Source organism: Lissotriton helveticus, chromosome 3_2 (genome assembly GCF_964261635.1).
Source record: "Lissotriton helveticus chromosome 3_2, aLisHel1.1, whole genome shotgun sequence".
Taxonomy (NCBI): domain Eukaryota; kingdom Metazoa; phylum Chordata; class Amphibia; order Caudata; family Salamandridae; genus Lissotriton; species Lissotriton helveticus.
The window spans coordinates 102,224,390-102,246,717 of NC_136062.1; the positions used below are offsets into that span (position 1 = coordinate 102,224,390).

The window sequence follows — 22,328 nt, forward strand, 5'->3', positions numbered from 1 at the left end:
ATTTATCATAATGGTTAGCACATGTACACAGTTGGCAATTTTTAGTACGCTCACACATTTTAACTTATGGTTGTAGTGCATTACTGATCTGATACATATGGCATGGGACTCTGTGTGCACAATGTGTGATAGGCGATTGTGTTTATAGGGTCTATGAATAAAAAAGTACAAAAAGTATTAAAAAATATAAGGCCTGATTGTGACTTTGGCGGTCTTCCAGCGGGCCGACACGTCAGTGCCCTGCTGCAAGACCACCAAAGCCCTCTGTTGTCTGCCCACCAAATTAGGAGTTTTCTCCTGGTCGGCAGTCCTGTGGTGGCAGGCATACGGCAGTGCCTTAAAAAGGCTTGAATGTGAGCATTAGAAAGTGAGGGCTGTGGAACAGCCACAGCACGTTCCTGTCCGGCATGGACATGCCTTGCAGGAACTGAAGGTGCAAGCATACAGGGAGGCACACCATGTACCCACATGCATGCATCCCCTAGATCTGATGCAACAGGTTCCCTTGTCGCCACACCTTTCATGGGAGCTTACCACCATGAAAACTGTGCAAGTGAGTACACTCGTAATATGCTTTACAGTACCACAGCTGCTTGGTGACACCAAGCATATTGAGTGTCTCAGACCACTGCACCACCGCCGAGGATCTGGGATACCCAGCAATTGCAGTGATCCTTTGACGGTCCAACTGCTAAACTCTTAATAGGGTGGTCAGACCGCCACCGCAGCTATGGCGGTCCTTAAGACTGCTATAGTTTTAATCTACAGGGCACACTAAGTGGTTTTATTTATTTATTTAAAATTACTTATCCCATTGCCTGTAGACTTCCACCACCCTCCACCCCACCCTGCTCCACCGCCCCCACCACTCTTACCTGTGAGAGCCGCTACTGGTTAAAGTATGTTCTGGATTAACTATTTTAAAAAAAGAATGGTGAATAATAACGCTTCAAGCAATATATCTGCCGATCTCATTCAAATAATTTATTAAGTGTAACATAGGATCAATTTCATAATCGAAAGATTGATGTAGCGTGCATATAGTTTCATGAAAGTTATACTTAAAGACGGTTGTGTGAATATTGTCATGTGAGGAGCGCTCTTAACTTTTAATAGATGTTGCTGTGCCTGTCCCAGGAACAGACTCTCCCTCAGTATTCGAGCAGCATGTATATGAATCGATTGCATGTCTTGCTGGTTAGGAGGAAATGAAGTACTTGCTGCGGTTGCTAATTTTGTTGAAAGTGGATTAAAGTGAAGAAAATGTGTTCTTATGATCAGACCATGAGGCAGAAACAGTCTTCAATGCTGCAGAACCTGTCTTATAATTTGTCAGGCTTGCGTGAATGACTTACTAGTTAGGGCTAGTTAGCATTCATGTAGTATGCTCACACAGTGGATCTGTTGGTTCTTTTGTAACACCAATGTGATATATAGAGGTCTCTGACTCAGGTAGATAGATGACTTTTATTTAATGTGCTTAGCATTTTGTGTGTGTGTATGCACTGGGATGGTATACAACTTGGTATGGTACAGCATTTATACTGTTGTCTACTCCCCCCAACACATATAGTAAGAGGGAAAAGACGTGATCTGATTAAAAAAAACATCATTCTGAGCGAGGCTCAGTGTTTGAAAATATCCCTGCAACTCACGTTCAATAGGAAAATGTTGAGTGTGTGAATGACTTTTGTTCAGGGTCATTCTATAATCTTCAACGGTAGACCTGACATAGCTCGAAAACTGAACATCGTATTCTTTGGAATCATCGAGGGCTGTTGCACTATGGTTCATCAAACATCCGGTACAAAACCCAGCAATTCAGCTACAACTTAGAATCAAACCTGCAAGGCCTACATACTCAGTTGCTTTTCTTTAGTCAGTGTCGTTTTCCCTTCACGGGACAGGATTTCTGCTGTCAGGTAGCTAGTAATTGACATGCAAAGACTGTCAGCCTTTCTTCTTGCTATGCATTAGTGAGAAGTCAGGCTGACTAGAGAAATCCCGAAAGACCCTTTATGTAAGACGTGAGCCCTCGTGAAAATAGTCTAAAAAACACAGGAATGATCAATATCTTCTGCCTTAATGAATAGCACATCTGCAAGTCATTTTTGTAATCAATAGAGCAGCATGTCTTTGTTTATCAAATTAGTCTTGGACATGCAGAGAAAACTATGGAAACCATTTCCAATTACCATGAATTACAGTTTATAGTTTTTTTTAACATAACAGCATGAGCATTAACCAATATTTGTAGGCCTGGCTGCTTACTGAACAACTGCTTGTTTTTGCCACGAGCGGACAAAATTTAAATATCCAGTAACGATTGTTTTAGCATTCATATCCATGAGACGCTTCAGACCGGATTACATTGGTATTTACAATCAGAAATGTTGTGTTAACGGCCCTTAAATATACTTTCATTGTCCAACATGTGAGCAGAATAGTCAAAGCTACGCTATTGTATGGAAGGGCTGCCTTTACCATGGAGCATATATTTTGGTAGACTGCGATTTGAAATATTCCGATGGTTTTGCAAAAGGCAGTTCGAGTTTCCGTACTTTCCTCCAGGAATTAGAAAGAGATCTTTTGTTTTTGTTCAGATGCTCTGACATGTTCTGCAGTTAACCCATGTTATTGTTTTTGACAGCTGGACCCCGAGGCTAGCAGTCTTCTTAAAGAGCTTCAAGTGAAGCTGAATGCTGTTCTGGATGAGCTCAGCTGTACATTCGGTGCAAGGTAACTCAATTTAAATATGTAAATACTATCAGAGAGTCCCCATTCCATTGTGTCATCACTGACGAGGTCAAGTAGCTGTGTACTGGGCATGAATGCACTGGCATGTAAGCGGGGGCGTGTGTTTGTCGGCATGAGGCTCTCATGTCACTTCCTGCATATTGTAGCAGATTCACTGTGTTTATCAGCAGGAAATACACAAAGTGCTGTTTTTATCTGACTACTCGGCAGAATAATTGGCCTTCCTCTCCTCTGTAATGTTGGCATTATGCACAAACATGGACTTGCTTGAATACGGCAAAGGTTAATACTGATATTCCTTAAAATGGGGGGTTTATTGTTTCTCTTGTCAACACATTTACTAGAGCGCTTTAAGGAGTATAGCAAAAAAAAAGCAGATAAATGTTAATGCTATTGAAAATTCTTGCAAGGATTAGTATAGTGGTTATCTGCGAGGCACATTACTGGCAGCATGAAAGCTGAGGGTGACATTAGAATGAATGAATACTACTGAGGGAATTTCGACAGGCAATAAGATTACCAAAGATTACCATATTATTGCACCTTTTCCTGTGGTCAAAGTATGCATTGTAAATCAATGAGTGATTTACTGGGGCCATGTAGCAAAACACTCTTCAGCCGTTACTGAAGTGTTTTTCTTGACCAAATGTAACCCTGTCAGGGCAGTGGCACCTGGTTCTAGTTTTGACACTTTTAACACTATCTCATAGCCACATTCTTTTGCGTGACAATTTCTTTCATTTTAGTGCCATAGGTATTGTCGGTTGTAATACCTGTGCAGCCAAGCCAATACGTGTTGCAAGGAATCCTTTATAATTTTGGGGAATTCTTCCAAGGAGACTTTACCGCTACACAATGTTTTGCACTTCTTTCATGGGTGTGTTAATATAGGCATACTCAGTTGCCAGCACCTAATCCAAACATGTTCTTCTGAATGAGAAAATTGCTATTCGGATGCCGTTTACTTGGGCAGAGAGATTGGTCATTTGATAGATTAATTGTAAAAATGTTGATTGTCATGACGTCTGAATTTTTTAATCAATGAAGAAATTAAATATTCAGTGTCCCCATCTGCGAGTGTCAAGTAACAAGGTCCTATCCATAAATTGATTTTAATTAGTAGCTTTTATCGATAGTTACATTCTTTTAATGGGCTTTGCTTTGTGGTGATATACTCGTCTTCCATACCAAATCTATGACTGAAACCAGATTGTGTTAATTACTGCACAAATTTGCATAAATGCATTAATGGTGATGTTTTCATTGTATAGTATATAATGCACCTTGTTGGTAAAATATTTACATTTTTATCGCACATTTGCTCCTTAAGGGTAGATTATTTCCTAATTTCCCATTTCTTAATGTCAGAAGTTAGGAAGTGTTGGTTTGGGGAAATCGCTATGTTAACCGCCAATACTAATCATTAGCAAATTAATACAACCCCCCCATTCAGGAACATGATATAGTGCACATTATGAATGCAAAGTAAAACCGTGCTTGAATGTTAGTTACAGCTAGATAGACTCTTTTAAGATTGATTTACATTTCACAGTGCCTTAACAGCGACAGAGACACTGCAAATCCACTTTCCTATGTTGTAACAAATTGCTTCTTTTTGTATTAACTCCATTTTTGGGGAATATGCTGTTGGTTTTTTAGACTGTAAACTGAGATCCTGCTAACTAGGCCCTATGCACATGTTCTGACCCCTAAAACTTGTGGAATTGGTTAATAATCCTAATTGGCGCCTTCAATTCAACTCTAAGATCCTAGTATAAGGTACTCCATGTACCCAGGGCATGTAAGTTTATTGTCATTAGTTGATTGCAGCACATGTTGTACTGCCACTAAAGCATTAAATGCAAGGCATATCTGCAGGCCCACCCCTGCAGACTAGGTGTACTGTTTTAAAACTGCAAATTTGGCCTGGCAAAATAAACCTTTTTGCAATGCCTTAACCTACTTATAAATCACTCCTAATCTATGCCCTAAATGGCCATAGGTCAGGGTGTATTGTATCTGAAAAATAGGACATGTGTATTAGAAATGGGGTCAAAGGTAGCAGCCGTGGCCCATGCAGGTAAGACGATGGGGCGGTGGGGCCGGATGGGGGGATTTCGACGGACGATGACGAGGGAAAATTAAATAAATAATTGATTTTCCCTTGTCATCGTCCGTCGAAACCTGGCTCCACCCATCTTACCTGCATGGGCCGCCGCTGGTAGGTAGACTGAAGTATGAGCCCTAGTTTAGCAACAACCAGAACAACCAGAACTCTAGTCAGGGTAAGAAACAGGCAAACCTTTATTAACCTGTGCTCTCCCTCTGTTAGCTTGGCACAGAGCAGTCAGGGTTAGCTTAGAAACAACGTGTAAAGCATTTGTGCAACACTTCAAACAGTAAAACTGTGAAAACGCCACGTAAAAAAAATTCTTCTCCATGCTAGAATAATAGGGATTGATTTACCAAATAAAACAAGACCAAAATTACAAAAATAAGTAGAAGTTGAAATATTGAATTTCAAAGTGTTTAAGTAAAACAGCACCTGGAAGAAAAAAGTGCTATTTGGGATATCCGGTTGTGCTGGAGCAGGACAAATCAAAGTTCAGGCTGATGGCAATGGAGTGCAGGCTGAATACAGGGACCCAGTAAGGCCCGCTGAACCAGAGTACCTTAATATTGGTTGAAGAGTGCTTGCATGCATCAGTATCGAAGATGCATCGCACAGACGAAGTGCTGCATCAGTTCAGAGATGTGATGAGTTTACACTGGGAGGTTTTGATGCTTCAATGTCAAAGATCTTGTCGACAGGGCTGGTGATGTGAAGTCCAGTGTCGAGGATGCAGGCCGCCGCAGAGGCAATGCGTCAGTTCCGATGAGTGGTGTAGCTGCAATGTGGAGATTTGCCGTTGTTGGTGAGGCTGCCATCAATAAGGGATGCGAGGAGCTTGCGCCGGGTATAATGTTGCACAGTGGTGGCTCCGAAGGTGATGCATTGGTCCCAGATGTGGGAGGCTGTGGTGATGTGAGCCTTTCGCAGCACATCTAATCCACGTAACACGTCAAAGTTTCGCCACTCAGCCGAGGAAATACATCAGTTCTGCATGGAGATCCATCTTTCAGCAGAGGATGCATTTGTTCCGCTGGAGATACACAGTATGCTCACTGTCAAGGGTCCAGGACTGGGGTGGCACCACTTGGCAGGGCAGACACACAAATGCAGAGTCTATGAGCAGAAGAAGGTTGGTTGGAATTCTTTTATGTCATTAAGACTTCAAATCAGGAGGCCAGATAGCTATCCCTTGGAGTCACTTTTGGGTTCTGGGGACAAGTGATGCAGGGGAAACAGACATTACAACGAGGTTATAACCACTTGATGCCGTTACTACAAAGCTATTACTATGCATACACTTTTACCACACATGCCTTTAGTATCTTTATCTAAACTCGACAATACCAAAACGACAAAAATCCGACATACATGTAATAAGAAAATGGCTTTTCAAAAGTTTCAAGCAACTTGGTCCATAGAAAACTATGGATGTGTGATTCTACAAAAAGTACCTGTAGCTGCGTCAAAATTCACAAGGTCAAACAGATGCAGAGAAGGGAAGCATCGAGAAACAAAGAGATGCGTCAGTTCCTGAGTCCTTGGGAGGCGATGCAACAGTTCCGCTGCATGCAGGAGAAGTGATGTAACAAATCTGGACTGTAGGGGGAAGTGATGTATTGACTCCAAGTCGGTTCTGGTCCGCAGGTGACGCATTGGGAATACTTGCCACACCTGTGTGATGCGTGGAAATCTGGGATGCGCTGGCAATCGATGTAGCAGCTGCAATCGGTGGTGCAGCGGTTTCCTCAGCTACAATCCCACAATGCATCTATTGTTGCAGAACTGATAGGTGCTGCGCCATCTCTGCAGTGGTGCGGCGGTGCATGGAGATTTCTCTCGCATGGCGATGCTGCATTGGGAAAAACAGCAGCATGAGGGTGGTGCGTCAATTTTATCAGTTCTTCGCTCCCAACAGCAGGAACAATCTGCAGAGGTGCCAAACTGGGTTAGGCAACTCCAGGCATGTCAGTACTCTCAGCAACTCTCAGCAGCAGAGTTCAGGGGAACTGGGGGTAAAGTATTTGTGCCCCTGCTACTTCAGAACGGGAGGCCAGCACACACAGACCCTTGGAGATTCTTCTTCAAGCAGGTTTATTGTTGATATTATTATTAGATAGCATTTCTAAAGTGCATAGCAACCTAGAGGCATCACAGCGCTTGTGGCATAGCAGTGAGAGGGATGGGTTTACAAACTGAGATTTTGAAATAGCCACGTTTTCAGGTGCTTTCAGAAGGTGAAGGGGCGGGTCTCTGAGCGTAGCTGCTAAGGAAGAATGTTCCATAGCTTGGTTGTAGTATACGAGAAGGCACTGCCCCCACTACGTATCCTGTGAATTTTGGGAAGGACGGCCGAACTCATGCTTGCGGAGCAGAGGAGTTTCCAGGGAAGGTAAAAGGTATTGAGGGAATTAAAAAAGGTAAGACCTATGCCCATCAGGGTTTTGTGGGCTACGCACAGGGATTTGAATGTATTTCTTTGCAGAATGGGTAGCCAATGTAGGGCTCTCGGGCATGGCTTTGCTGACTGAGTTCTTTGCACTCCAAGCAGCATCCTGGCGGCGCAGTTCTGGGCCACTTAGAGTTTCCTAATGGTTAATTTGGCTGCTCCCAGGTACAAGGAATTCCCATATCTAGGCGCGAGAGCAGCAGGGCCTGGAGCACCGTTCTTCATGCCCCACTGGGGAGAAGGGAAAGAATTTTCCTCAGAATTCTGAAAATGCAGTAACACGTACAGGCCACTTCCACGGCTTGATGATCAAATTTTAGCAATTTGTCGAGCCACACTCCCAGGCTTTTGACCTTCGGCTTAGGGGTGGGTGCTTGTCCTCGACATGTTGGGCATTGCAGTTTGAAATCAGTGTTGGGTAGATTACCCAGATACATAATATCATATTTGTTGCCATTAAGCCTGAGGCAGGAGTTTTGCATCCATGTAGCCACTTTCTCCAAGTAGGTTTCTAAGTCAGAGCGGGCATTGTGTGGGTGTTTTTAGAGAGACCACTAGCTGGGTGTCATCCGCATAGGTGACAATTTTTATCCCGAATGGATAAAAAATATCTGCCAGTGGCCACATATATACGTTGAATAAAGTAGGACTCAGGGATAATCCCTGAGGAATTCCATACCTAAGAGGTCGACACCTGGAGGTAGCTTCTCCTGAAAACACTTGAAAAGTTCAACCACTGAGGTATGATTGGATCCATGCTATTTCGTCCCCTTAAACTCCTACACTCCCAAGTCAGTTCAGAAGGATATCAAAATTGACCGTGTCGAACGCGGCACTTAGGTCAAGGAGAATGATGGCTACTGCTCCTTCATGATCCATAATCTTTTTAGATTTCTCCACTACGGAGATGAGAGCTGGTTCCATTCCCAAAAGGGGTCGGAAGCCAGTCTGAGAGGGTTGTAAGAGATTATGGGATTCTAAGAAGGCTGAGAGGCTGGAGATGACATGTTTTTCCAGAATCTTACAGACCATAGGTAGCAGAGATATCTATAATTACTCAGGATATCCGTATTTAGGGTTGGTTTCTTCAGTAGCGCTCTCACCATGGCGTGTTTCCAAGGAGGTGGAACCTGGCTGTTGGTAATGGAGAGATTTAGGACTTCTAATATTGCTGGTAGCACCACCACTTTGACCGTGTCCCTCTGATGGGTGGTTGCCGGGTCACACAGTGAACCCGATTTTATCTGGCCAAAGATGTTTAGGAGCGTGGCTTGATCTATAGGTGGGAATTTCTCCAAGGGGTGCCACCTATCCTCTGGAGGTCTAGTGATCATGTCCAGGTCCGTGAGAGGAGTTGGAACTGGAGGATCACTAGGCCGTGGGGAGGCAGACAACATGTTTTATATAGATAGAATTTTTTCCTGAAAGTAGTCTGCAAATTCATTGCACCGAGGTGGAGAAAGTGGTTTCGGGAGCTGGGAGTTCTTTCAGGGTCTTTGCTATGCGGAATATTTCTCTGGGAGTGTTAGCCGCAGAGGTGATTTTTGCATCATAATTTTGTGCCTGGGCTTTATTTATTCCCACTTGATAGGTTTTTATAGTCTGTCTGTAAGCCAATGTACTACTTCCCCATAGTCATTTCCTTTCCTGAAGTTTACAGGCCTCTTTGAGTGATCTAAGCTGGGGCGAGTGCCACAGCATTGTCCTTTCTCTCAGCTTATGGGAATCTCTTTGACTGGGATCACTCTGTCCAGTGAGGATTGAATCCAGTGAGAGTTTTCCTGCTGCAACAGTAATGTTGGAGTCAAAAATAGATTTGGAACTTTTCAATGTACTGGCCCATGATTCTAAGGACAATTTAGCCCAGGGACAGTCTTTCCTTATCCTCCTAACTTCCATGTGGTTGCGTTGTATTACACCTTTTAGGATAATAGGGATCAGTTAGTGATACGACCAAGGCAGGGGAATGGGGTCCCCACCGATAACTTATTGTTGTTGGTGGATATAGGGTTGAGTGTGTGGCCTTTGATATGTGTAGGGCCCACCACTTTTTGATCCAGTTGGATAGCTGATAAGTCTCGGGACAATTCTACGGCTTCAGTGTTATTTTGGTCATCGAAGTGTAGGTTAAAGTCTCCCAGCAATGTGATGTTGCTGGATGAGCTTGCTAATGTTGCTGCCTCTTCCGGTAGCTTTCTGCCCCGTTCTTCCCGGATGGTGATATACATGTACTCCTGAAAAGAAGCATGTTGCCAAAAATTAAATAGAGAAGAACAAGCTTTCACAATCGTATACAGTGTTGGGCTCAACCCAACACGCAAAGGACTATTTAAATATTATTGCTATCCCTCCCCCTATTTTCTTCTCGCAATCTCTGTGCTGAATGCTAGATCCTGGCGGAAGAGTTTGAACCACCTCTGGCGTGGATTCCTTCTGAAGCCAGGTTTCTGTTAAAAACAGAATGTCCGGTCACTCTTCTACGAGACAGATATTTAATTTGACCAAATGTTTCGGTAGTGACCTGCAATTCAGTGCAAACTTTTGTACGTAAGGTCAGTGTCAGTGTTTTGCTGAATATCAGCAGTCAGGTGGAGCCTAAATGCGCAGTGGGCACATGACTGATAGTTCTTGTCTAGTGCATGGAATGGTGATATTCAACCTTACCCCAGTCTCTTAACCTTGTGAGTTGGGCTGATAAATATACCAACGTTTCTGCGAACGGGCGCTGATGGGCTTGCCTTTTGCCCGCCGGCGGTGCGTCTGATGCGTGTCCGGGTTTGCATCTAATTAGGTAGCTAGCCCTTGAAAGTGAAAGCGCGGTCCCCCGGAAGTGCCAAAGAATCTACTATGCTCTAAAGTGACACGCCCACTCTCTCCGTTCAAACGGGAGCCCCCGCGATGGACCGGAGAGTGGAAGAGTCAGCACAAGTAAGTTAATCTGTAAAACCAGGCACACATATTAACTACATTTTAAGATGCTAAAGTATGAAAACAACATTCTTAAAAGTGTCAGGCCACAAGCAAAGTAATTGGAGAAATAAAAATAAAGTAGACCAGCACCTCCTCGTGCTCCTATCTGCTGCGCGTCCAGGTTTGCATCCAATTAAGCAGCCTGCCCCAGAAGTGAAAGCGCGGTCCCCAGGAAGCGCAGATGAAGCTACTGTGCTCTAAATTTACACGCCCACTCTCTCGGTTCAAACGGGAGCCCCCCCAACGGACTGGAGATTGGAAGAGTCAGCACAAGTAAGTTCATCTGTAAAAGCAGGCACACAAATATACTACATTTTACGAAGCTAAGAGTATAAAAACAACGTTTTTAAAAGTGTCAGTCCACAAGCATAGTAATTGGAGAACTAAAAATAAAGTAGACCAGCACCTTCTCATGCTCCTATCCATTTACAGCAACGTTCCGGTCTTTGGCCTTTCCTTGGCAGAAACAGCAACAGTAGGCCAACCCCACACAGCACACAGCAAAGGGGCAGTACTTCTCCTCACTGCTCTTCAGATTTACTCCTTGTCAAAGGTTCATCTTGAGTCCAGAAGCAACATAACGTTCTGGGGTTTAAGGTCTATTACTTATAACCCATGTTGTCTTTGTTCTCTTTGTGCAAGGGTCATTGAGCTCACACAAATCCATTTCTCAGTGCACTTGCCAGGTCGACATGGCAGTTTAAAACTGCACAATATCAAAAAAGGAAGGCACAGTTCCCCTGGATCCAAAAACTTGGATGAGACAGTTGACAACCAAAAAGTGAGTGAAGGCACACCGCAGGGGGATCCTCCTTTTTGGAACTAAAGGCCTCACACACCCAGCAAGCTAGGTGTCATGCTTCATCATATGGCCTTGCCCCTCGTCGGGTCGGCGGTGCAATACCCTACGGGCACCCATAAAGGGGCTCTTTGACGGGGATCTTTTATTCCTGACATATGGTGCTGTGGGGGAGAGGGCCTGGAAGTGAGTGGTGTAGATATGTTAAAGTGATATTTAAAAAGGTTGGGTAGTCAACAAAAACCGTTAATGAAGTAGTAACCCACCTTATTAAAAACAAAAGAGAGAGTGGTTGCTTAGTCAGGCTCTAAGGTCTGTGGAAGCAAGAACCTACTCTAACTATATGGTCGACATGTTTCATGCTTTATTAGTTCAAAACGATACTCAGCATTCGTGCAAAGTTTTCCACGGTGTCTCTGCGGCCAGTGCTGATCATTGCTGCCCCCACCTGTAGACAAATGCTTCTGCCAAGTCGCCAAATGATGTATAACCGGTTAGCCAAGGAACACGGGTCGGTAGAATCCCGAGCATGGGCGGTTGCAGTCACCGTGATAACTACATACACATGCCACAATTAAGGATTAAAGCCAGACCACGCATACCTAAGCTACCCACAGGAGTTCTCTTTAAGGGCATCAAAAGCGGGCAAAAAGTATAGCCCCTGGTCTCAGTGGGGTGCGTTCAACGTCTGCCCGGTTCCGCGAGTGGAAGTCACACACAAGTTAGAAGTGGCCAAGGATCGCCCTTACCAAATGAAGCGTCGGATCACGCTAGCCAACCCCGCCATACCGCTAACCTCTCCATTGAAGGAGCCGCGTCAACCTCCTAGAAGACGCTCCTGCCGGGGAATCGGTGCAGCGTTCAAAGTCGGCTGTCACCATTATAACTCCGGTGGGGCATTGCATGGTGGTGTATGGTCACGTGGGCTCCTGACGTGTCGGCAGGCACGGCGAGCGCGTTGTGTCGCATGCACGTCATTAGCGAAGGTAGGAACAGTTGCCATCTTATAGTGGTGTGGAAATAATGGGGGAACTCCAGTCCCATGATACCACTTGTAACACATTCCAAGCTTAAAAGGGAACCAGTGGTGGGAGAGGATTGTACTCATGGAATGAAGTTCCAACCCCTCGTGTATTATGATCTAATAACTATGGGGTGCCGTTTGTAGTATTATGGTTGAGGAACAATCGATGTTGACGGATAGAACGTCAGACATTTTGCAGTGGTTCACGGTCTATGGGAGACCCAGTAGGATCGCATCCTGTAATATCCCATGTACCACCCAGCTCCGCAACATGGTCTTGAGTATCAACCTGTCTCCAAATATCCACTGGAACAAGAAGACCAAGGAACATTTCAATATCAGCAAGAGTCATTACAGTAGAAGAAGCAGTTTAAGCCAGTTCTTTATAATAGGCAGTAGGACTTTTGGGCAAATGAGCTTTAAGGGATAAAACCTCACTCCTCTTCCACTGAGTATACACCCAGTGTTCCTGAAAATGGGCCGCCACACATGCTCTGGTAACATTACCAAGCCAATCCGGTACCTCCGGCATTTCTGGGTGTTATTTAGGATTAACCCTGGGCGTAGGACTACACTACGCTTGCGTAGTTTGCGCAACTACGCGCTACATGAATTGCAAGTAGCACAGTGGAAAAACGCGTAGCGGGCATTTTTTGCTTGCTCGCGGTCCTCAGCGTCAAGTTGGCGACCAGAAGCGAGCAAAATAACATCCTGGCGAGACTTTTTCCTCGTTCGCGATCAGCAACATCAAGATGCCGATCGCGAGCGTGGAAAATAAACCTCCCAGCAAGATTATCAATGCAGGGAGGTCAGGTTTCTCATTGCGAGTGGTCGCGTATGCTCACGACCGCTCCCAATGAGAAACTTCCACTCCGCGTTGAGAATGCTGCCGCTCGAGTACAAATCTACTCAAGTGGCAGAAAACGACCGTTTGCACTGTGCAAGATGCGGATTGCAATGATTGCACAGCGCGGACAAGCATCCGGCACTGTGAAATCAGTGCGAACAGCAATTTGCACAGTGCACTACGCAGTTTGCGTAGCTGCGTGTAGCTTGCATAGTGTGAAGTGCACTTTGCATAGCTATGTGTATCGCTACTACGTGAACTACGCCCATTTAGGATGAACCTCTCGCATCAGAAACTGAGATAACGGGGTAGGAATTTTCTCATGCAACCTACCCCTATAAGCAATTAACGTCGTAATATACCCGAAAACATCGCCTGGCTCCATACCACTAACATACACGCGATCTCTGACATCAAATAAAATTTGTGGTGCGTCATCCCCAAAATGTTGCTGCCAGAGATTAAATAATGTAGCAGAAATATGCTTACGGGTGTGCTGCTGTACAAAGGGCTCATAATCACTCATTACTCCCCAAACATCCTCCACACTGTTAATGGGATTACGACCCACCTGCGCAGCCTGTTTGGCTACTACCTTCTTCTCCTCATTCCCCCACCTCAGAAATGTTCCCAAACGCTCCTTACATTTTGTCAAATTCCTATCCTCAAATCTACAAACTGGAGTTTTACTACTTAAAGATGTCGGGGGATGAAAAACCATAGAAGGATAAGTGACAGAAGTAACAGGTACAATCGTCGCTGGCGCTTGTAGCAAAGGGAAGAGAGTAGAGATGATACAGGAGTCAACACAGCAGGAGTGCTAACAATCACAGTTGCCAAAGATGGTGAGGGCAAAGAAGAAGCAGGGGGTGCCGTGGCCACAGCTGTTGAAGCAACAGTTGAAACAGATGTAACAGGCTGTGGTGCCTGTGAGGGAACAGCGGGATATATCCTCTGTGGGGCATACGGAGGGGGGGGTCGAGTATCTAGCAATTCTTCCACAAAAGTGTCATTTTCCTCCTGTGCCAAATATGATTTATCAAGTTGCAACCAAAACCTCCTATCCTCGCATTCAACTCCGTTTTCCTGTCTTTCTCTGTCATATGCTACAACTTTCTGAGTCAGGGCCTGCATCTTCCCTTTCCGTGCATCTTTTTCCATCTTCAATCGTCTCTGCCTAGCAGCTTTCTACCACTTTCTGAAGAGAATTAAACATAGACTGTCTACTTCGTCTCTTTAATCTCTGTTCCTGTAAGGACCAATCTTTTGTAAATCAAAAGTGCCCGTCAACGGCCACTGTAACTCGGCATTGTCCCTCGTACATTTGTGCCATAATGTTCTAACCATAATAGGGCCAAGACCATGCTTCACATACATATCATAATTAGGAGTGCCTTCTGGAGGCGCCGGCTGTCCTTCTTCCAATCGAGCATCTGCAGAACAATAACAACCACAGGAAAGCAAAAACCTGTTATCTTAGGCATTTTGAAAAGGAATCAAATGTATTATTTTATCTGGCAAAGCAATTGCAAGGGCTTTTATCCAAAACAGTCCTCAGACTGCACCATGAGGCAAGGAAAACAGAGGAATCAAGTCATGCAAATGGCAGAGAACCTATGAAATATTTGCAGTAGGCACACTATAGCCTGCATACATATTCACTTTTTTGTAAATTTGACATTTTTACATAGAAAAACGTGAGTAAGGTGGGGATTAGTGCACCCTGTCCTGAAGAAGGAGTTGATCTCCGAAACATGTCGACGCACCCTAGAGATTTTGTTCGTAACGCTACATAAATACCTCTACTCTCACTATTTTAATAGTATCAGCCGGGGGGCCCATTAAAAATGTTTTTGCATTTCCCCATGAGCCAGGTACATGTTTAAATCACTCACACATAACCCCACCACTCATTCACATCCAACCCTCACACACACCACACATAGTCTTTGGTAAAGTGCTCCCGCGTAGCAGTAGGTAGTAGCACGCCGCATCCCGTAGAGGGGTGCGAAGACCCCAATGATGAAGCATGACACCAAGGGTCCTTTTGGTGTGTGAGGGGTATTTTAACAACACTGTGTGTTCCCCACCACTGTAGAGAACACTTGTCACTTACTTGTGGATTTTTTTTGTTTATACACATCACCATGATGTTCATGGCATCTTGACTCTCAGCACATTTTCAAATTTGCACAGCTCAGAACTGAAGTATTGCCCTATCTGTGAAATCAACAACTATATATCATCTACTTTGCTCCATTCACCGTCCTCCGTCCTCGATGTCGATGCATCCAAGGTACTGTTCAGCGGGCCAAGGCAGGTCCCTGTAGATGATCCGCGATCCATCGCAGTCGGCCTAAGCTTTAGGATTTGCCCTGGTCAATCGCAACCAGAGGGTTCCAGTTGGTGCTTTCTGTTTCCTTGCTGGAATCCAGTGCACGAGGAGAACCAGGCAGGACTGCGCAACACGCAAAAACAATCCTACCCCTAACCATAGCGGGGAGGACAAAGAAATAGGACCTTGAACTTTTCTGAGAGGATATTCACTGGCAAAAAGAAAACGTGAATAATAGTGCCAAAACTTCAATGCTTCCCCTAAAGGGGTGAGTCTATGTCCATCTGGGACGGCCTTTGTAATAGGAAAACCTAAATTTAATGCTCTGGATTCCAAAATAACTTACATCAATTCTGCAGGCAACGATGTGATGAAGTTATAAGAAAAGTCCTTCACGCTTTTAAAATTTAAGGTGACCTTGTATATCACTTTTTCCAAAATAGAGAGTATTATCAATTTTCTTGATAAAGAAGGAAATATAATATTTGACCATCGAAACGCGCCAACGCTTTTATATTTATACGCAATCTGTCAACACAAGGCACGGTGGAGAGCACCAATTGCACAATTACTGAACTCTGTGCCCTGCATACTGTCACATGACGGATGTGTAATATTTCGAAGACATATTGTATCTGTCTAGCTTGTTCATACTCTCTTTGTTATGATGTATTTAGTGATTGTTTCTTTTTATTCTCACAAATGTTTTCAACAAAAATATGTTGTATTGTATAGGGATTGTGTTTTTTCTAGAAACAAAACCTTTTTTAAATGAATAAATGAATGAAATGTTTTTATAAAAAAACAGAAGTTTGTGTTTTTCCTTGTTTTATATGGTTCAATCGCCTCTTTGATGGATTAGTGTATGAGGGGAGGGAGATGTTCGGTGTACATATGACAGTTTGATTGCTGGCCGAGTGTGGAACAACTTACTGAAAGGGAAACTTTCTACCAGTTGCTATCTGTTTCTACCCACTACAAAAACATTTATTCTTCAAAAATTCATATCTTGACTTCAGCTTATTGAATGTTTGTTATTTTGGACTTGTTTTACTTTTAAATACATTATTTATATTTCTAAGTTAGTCTGGATCCTTTTTAGGGTGTTTTCACTTTGTTACTGTATGTTTTGTCCACAAACACCATACATGTTTCCTCTTATTTAAGCCTGACTGATTTGTGCCAAACTTCCAGAGGGTGAGCACAGGTTGATTTTGAATGTGTTACTGACTTACCCTGACTAGGATTGTGGCCACTGCTTGGACAGGTAGTATACCACTACCAACCAGAAACCCAATTTTGAGCACTGAGTCACATGATTGGGCACAGTTGACAGCTGGCCTTTGTGTATTCTTACCAGACAGTATCACTTAAAGGGGACTGGGTTTTTCAAGATGTTCCATCATGACTTGATGGGCAGGGCGGTGTGGAGCTGTCACCTAACACATTTGCACTTATTGAAACATTGGGATGTTGGCTGGGGAGGGAGGGAGGGTGAGAGCTCTTAACAAGCAGCAGCCACAATCCCTGTCAGAGGGAACCACAAAGGTTCCAAAATTAACCTGTGCTTAACCCTCTGGTAGCTTGACAAAAGAAACAGTCAGACTTAACTTACAGGCAGTGTGTAAAGTATTTCTGCAGCACACAAAGAATAATAAAGTGAAAACACAAGAATAACATCTCACACCAATTTAGAAAATATTGTACATTAAAATAAATTACTTGATAGAAAAAAGACAAAATTCCGATCTGTAGATTCAAAGTCATCAATTTTTAAAGCACCTGGAAGATCAAAGCACCAACCGCGGATAAATAGTCGCGTGAGACCAGAGCAAAGTTGAAAGTTATGGCCGACCATGATGGAGCATAGTTAATTTCAAGAAAAATATGTCTGAGAAGGAAAAGCTTGTAGGGGAAAGGCAGTTTGCAGTGTCTGATGAGGAGGCATCATTGTCAGAGTCTCAGTGGAGATTCCGTTGTCAGAATTAGTGTCTTTTTTTAAGTCGAAAATCTCCAGAGGTTTGAAGTGTCATGCTGTAGCCGACGAGGGCTCCAAGTGGCCTGATACCCACTTTTCTGAGGAGCGGCTGCTAAACAGGATTTGCTGCTCTGGAGAGGAACATAATGGGAGCTGCTGCAAAGTCAGGCTGACCGGTGAGGCACCTTGGGTAGATCAACGGACAGGTAGATCTAAGTCTCCTCTCTTCACAGAGTAAATTTTGGCCAAACAGAGTTTAAGGGCCAAGTGTTAGATTTGGGCTATCTTGGCACCTTTAGTACCACTTCTAAGTGTTCAGGACTAGAAAGGCACCATTTGGAGGGTGAGGACGCAATCAGGCAGGGTCTAGCCTTTGACGTCACTTCTCGAAGTCCTGAGTTCAAGCAGAAGAGCAGGGCTCAAGCAGCAGGGTAGACCTTTGGGGCTCAGAGCAGTCTTCTGGCAGCCCTTCTTGGTAGAATAAAGACGTCTCTCTAAAGTATAGAGCAGTCCACAGCAGCGCTCAGCCCTCTGGGAGTCCTTCACTGGTGGGTTTGTTATTTTTTTTCATACCTGGCTCCTCCTTGGAAGTGGGAGAAACATCTGGAGACTTTCCCCCACACAAGTGTCTGGAATTTTCTGCCATCCTGCCCTGTTTCCATGATGTCTGGTGTCACCAAAGAACTAGTGTGAAGTTCTTTGTATGTGTGCTGATGCAACTCCTTGTAGGCGTGTTAGACCTGTTAGAATATTGTTTCATTGCTACTGTCTATGAGAGCCACAAAAGCTTTAGGGGCACTGGGAGACTGCTGTTAACTACATCGGATTCCATCAGCTAAAGGAGTTGGATTCTGTGCAGCATTCCAAGTATATGCATCCATATATATACGGATGGATAAACAACCAGAGTAAATACTTGATATATGAAGTGAATAGGTCAATATATGGTTGTTTGGTGTACTTTGTGTTTGAAAAATCCACAGGAAACTTTAAACAACTTCTTGGGGTCATTATTGCACAATTATTCCTCATTAAAACCAGACGTAGGTTAGAGTGTAGGTTGCAGGCAAAAGCCATAAGAGGTGAAGCTCACTTTGGGCTTGAGGGCTCAAAAGGACCTGGAGCCGAACCAGAGCCTAGCATCTGGCTCGAGCCTTCAGTGACTCACCCACCTCCAACCTTAAGTCTGGCTATTCAGTGCCTGAAATAAGCTTAGAAGCTGCTATCAGCGTGATACCTACTTGTATATGAGATATTTTATCTTGCACAGCTCATGACCATCTTGTACTTGTGCTGAGTGTGAGTGTACCTTACACTGTTGCCAAATGCCACAGATTGTGAGCTTGTGATTATACGAAGGCGTAAACTGCTTCAGTATATGCTGCTTATGTTCTGTGCATTCAAGGGAGGCTAGCATTTTTTCTGACAAGATCAGTATGTGTCCTATGGGTGTGAGGAATGCGTGTACCTCTTCCTGATAGTGAGTCTGTTTGGTTTGTGGACATGTTGCTATGGATGTGAGTCAAACTAGCACTCATACACCACAGTGATCATTCTTACAATTGTACCAAATCTGAAATACTACTTGTTTGTTCAATCGAAGGGAGATGTTAAAGGGTTCTGCCCAGTGCCACACATGCTCTATGCCTTTGTAGAATGCTTGCAGTTTCACTGCAATACTATACTTGTTGCATGTCTTTGAAGGAATCTTGCATTTGCTGGCCAGGAAGTACCACAGTTGTTCTGTATCATTGAAGCAAGTTTGTATTGGGCCTGAATACCACAGTTGCTCTATGTCTTTGATGGAAACTTACACTGGCCCTGCAGTGCAACACTTATTCCATGCCTTTAAACTTGAAACTTTCACTGGCCTTGTAATAGCACATTTGCTCCATGTCTTTGTAGGAAGCATGAATTAACTGGCCCTGCAGTAGCATACATGTTTCATGCCTTTGAAGGAAGGTAGCACTGGCTGACTCTGCAATATATCCCTTGTTCCATGTCTTTAAAGGAAACTTGCCTTGGTGCTGCATTACCATATGTGTTCCATATATTTCAGGGCAGTGAGCCTTGCATTAGGCTGCTCCTTATGTTCTTGAAAATCCCTTTATATTATATTTTTTATTTAAGCGTAACTCTTTGTATTTTACTGTTCGTACTGCCAGGCATTTTTAAGCGGATACCTGTGTTTCTTTCTTCCTGATCTTCCCGAATCTGCTGCGACCTTTCATGCCAACTGTGCAGAGGGAAGACAATTTGACACACTTCTTGTCAGTAGAACTCCTCTTAGGTAGCAGTTTAGTGGTGCAGGGGGTTTTGCCATAAATTCAGGATGGCAGAACGGATGTGCTCAGAGTTCGCGCCACCGCCAGATTAATAGTTGCTCCTTGTATACATTTCAGCTCAGTGCCTCTACATGCACTTCACTTTGGTTTGTGAGTTCTCTCTTCCCCCTCTTTCTAAAGAACTAACAACCACTAACATAGCCAGTCATTTAGGATTTCTTATTAATGCCGGGTCACTTATTAAAAAAACGAAATTAGAGGCCACAGAATTTCTTCTGACTCATGAATCTGACTGGGATTTGATTACAGAGACCTGGGCCAAAGACTGGTCTGGTCCACTCCTGACTTGGTAGATGCCACCCCTCCAAAACATGCAACATGACAGAACTGGCAGACCAGGGGGTGGTCTAGAAGTCATTTATAAAAGTAAGTTTACTTGTCTCATTGACTCACTCCACAACTCAGACCCTTGTGAAGTGCTATCCTCCTCATTAAAAATTGGGCCCAATGACTCTTTCACAGTGATCCTTGCACACAGGCCACCTGGACCTAAGTCTTCTTTTATACCTAAGATCGTTCCCTTATAAGAAACCTATTTGGGAAAAAGTAATTTTACACTGCTTCGGGATTTTAATTTTCACTTGAAATATTTTCTGTAGGGACAAGCTGCGTTCATAGAAATTGTGTCATGTTGTGGACTGTCTCAATTATTCTTGGCTTTTATTCACAAAGCAGGCCACACTCTGGGAAGTTTCTTCACCAATGATGATCGGCTTAAAGTTGCTAATCTTCTCCCCCTAACTTGGACTGACCACTATGCTGTTCCTTTTTCTATCTCCTGGTCTTGTTCCCAGGAAACACTAATTGGTGGAAAGAATACACTTTTCAAAAGGGACTGTAAAGGGCTCACTGCAGAAACCCTATCCCAGGCCTTGATTAATTGCAAATGGACAGCTCATGAGGATGTGGAATTAGCCGCCACAGAACTGCCCTCAAGGCTTATTGCATCTATTACTATTTCGGCCCCACTTAAGGAAATGCATACACGAAGAAAGATGCCCACAGCACCCCGGTTCTCAGAAAGATTAAGATTACTTAGACTGGCTTGTCGCCACCAAGAGTGGGCATGGCGAAAATGTTACCATCCTCCTGAACAAATTGCCTATAGGGCTATTTTGGCTGAATGTAAAGTGGCCATTAAGGTGGAAAAGTCTTTATAGTGCACTAATGAGCTTGCTTCAACTAAATCTTCCAGAGATCTGTTTAAACTGATTAATCTCTTATCTGCTTCTTTAGCGTCATCCAGTATAGAGGGTTCGCAGGACCTTTGTGATCGATTGGCTGAATTTTTCTACTCTAAAGTTGTGGATAAATATAAAAATCCTGACCAGTGTGACTCTGAGCCTTCTGCTCCATCTAAATTGGAGGTTGTTTTAGGACGGTAAAAAACTTTATCCACTAAAGAGAGCTTACTTTGTTGACACAGTAACAGATGGAACATCACCTCCTTATTGACATTTCAGGCTCCCCATCTCAACCTTGTTTTCCTAGTGGCACATGCATCAATATAAGGAATTGCTTAATAGTGATTATTAAGGAATCACTATTTAGGAATAGCAACTCCTCATGCATGTAGGAATCGCTAAATAAATTGTGACTCCTACGCATTCCCTATTAGCGAATTGCAAATTGCGATTCGCTAATAGGAAATGCCTTCCCATTCATTCCTATGGGCCTAGAGGCCCATATTAATGAATTGGAAACTATTCGCAATTTGCGATTACCAAAAAGGTAATGCTTCTTGCATTGCATTTAGGGAATCGCGAATTGCTATTCCCTAATTTTGCGATTACCTATTTTGCAAATGGCTTTGGGCTTGATGCATCCCAAAAGGCTAATTACCAGTCGCACAGGGGCCCATTCTGCGAATCAGCCCGTTTGCAACCGGTAATTAGCTTAATGAATGTGCCCCCTAATGCCTAGCAATTAGGAGCTAAGACCATAGTTCCCCACCTCACTGAAACAAACCCATTACAACTGGGTGCTTTCCACAACCTTGGAAATGGTGGTGGGGAAGCCTCTGCTCAAATAGCCTAATTTGGATACTGCAGAGCTAAAAAAACTTTCAGCCCGTCTCCTTGTTGCTGGTATCCACCAAAATACTGGCGAATAATTATTTAGAACTATTTCAACTGCTGGATGCATCACAGTTTGGTTTCAGCAGCAACCATGGGACTGAGACTGTACTAGTATCTGCAGTCAACAACATCCGTTCCGTGGTTGATGCTGGGGAGGCTGCGACCCAAAGTCTAACTTTACTACTACTAAAGTTTGACTTTTAGTCCAAGTTAGACTTTTGGCTTAAATTTATACCAAAAGTCTTATTTTACTAATAGTAAAGTTAGGCTTTAGGTCTAAACTTAGACTTCAGGTCTAAACTTAGACTTTTGGTCTAAGTTTACTTTTGTGAATCAGGACCATCATGTCTATCTCTAGAGACATGGATGCGACTGCCACCAATTTTGAGAAACTGCATGCAGGCTGTAACCACATGGATGGAAAAAAACTACTTAAGGATTGATGGAATCTAATTGCACAACATGAAACCAAAAACATACGGCCTCATTACGATGGATGCGAAACCACCACCCTCAGCCTGTATGTGGCGGTCCCACTGTCACAGGACCCTGCCGTACAGCCAGACTGACCGCCACAGATCCGACAGGAACCGACAGGCTGTAGGAGCCTGTCTGACTGTCTGAGGGAATCTCAAT

General features: G+C 43.8%; 1 protein-coding gene across 1 annotated transcript in view; it reads left to right on the forward strand.

Moving 5' to 3' along the window:
- The window catches only part of UNC13C (unc-13 homolog C), a 1,503,140-nt gene that overhangs the window by 1,235,824 nt on the left and 244,988 nt on the right, over window positions 1-22,328 (forward strand). Inside the window, exon 24 of the mRNA XM_078684856.1 lies at window positions 2,651-2,739. Coding sequence (XP_078540982.1) covers window positions 2,651-2,739 — 89 coding nt within the window. The remainder of the gene's footprint in view (window positions 1-2,650; window positions 2,740-22,328) is intronic.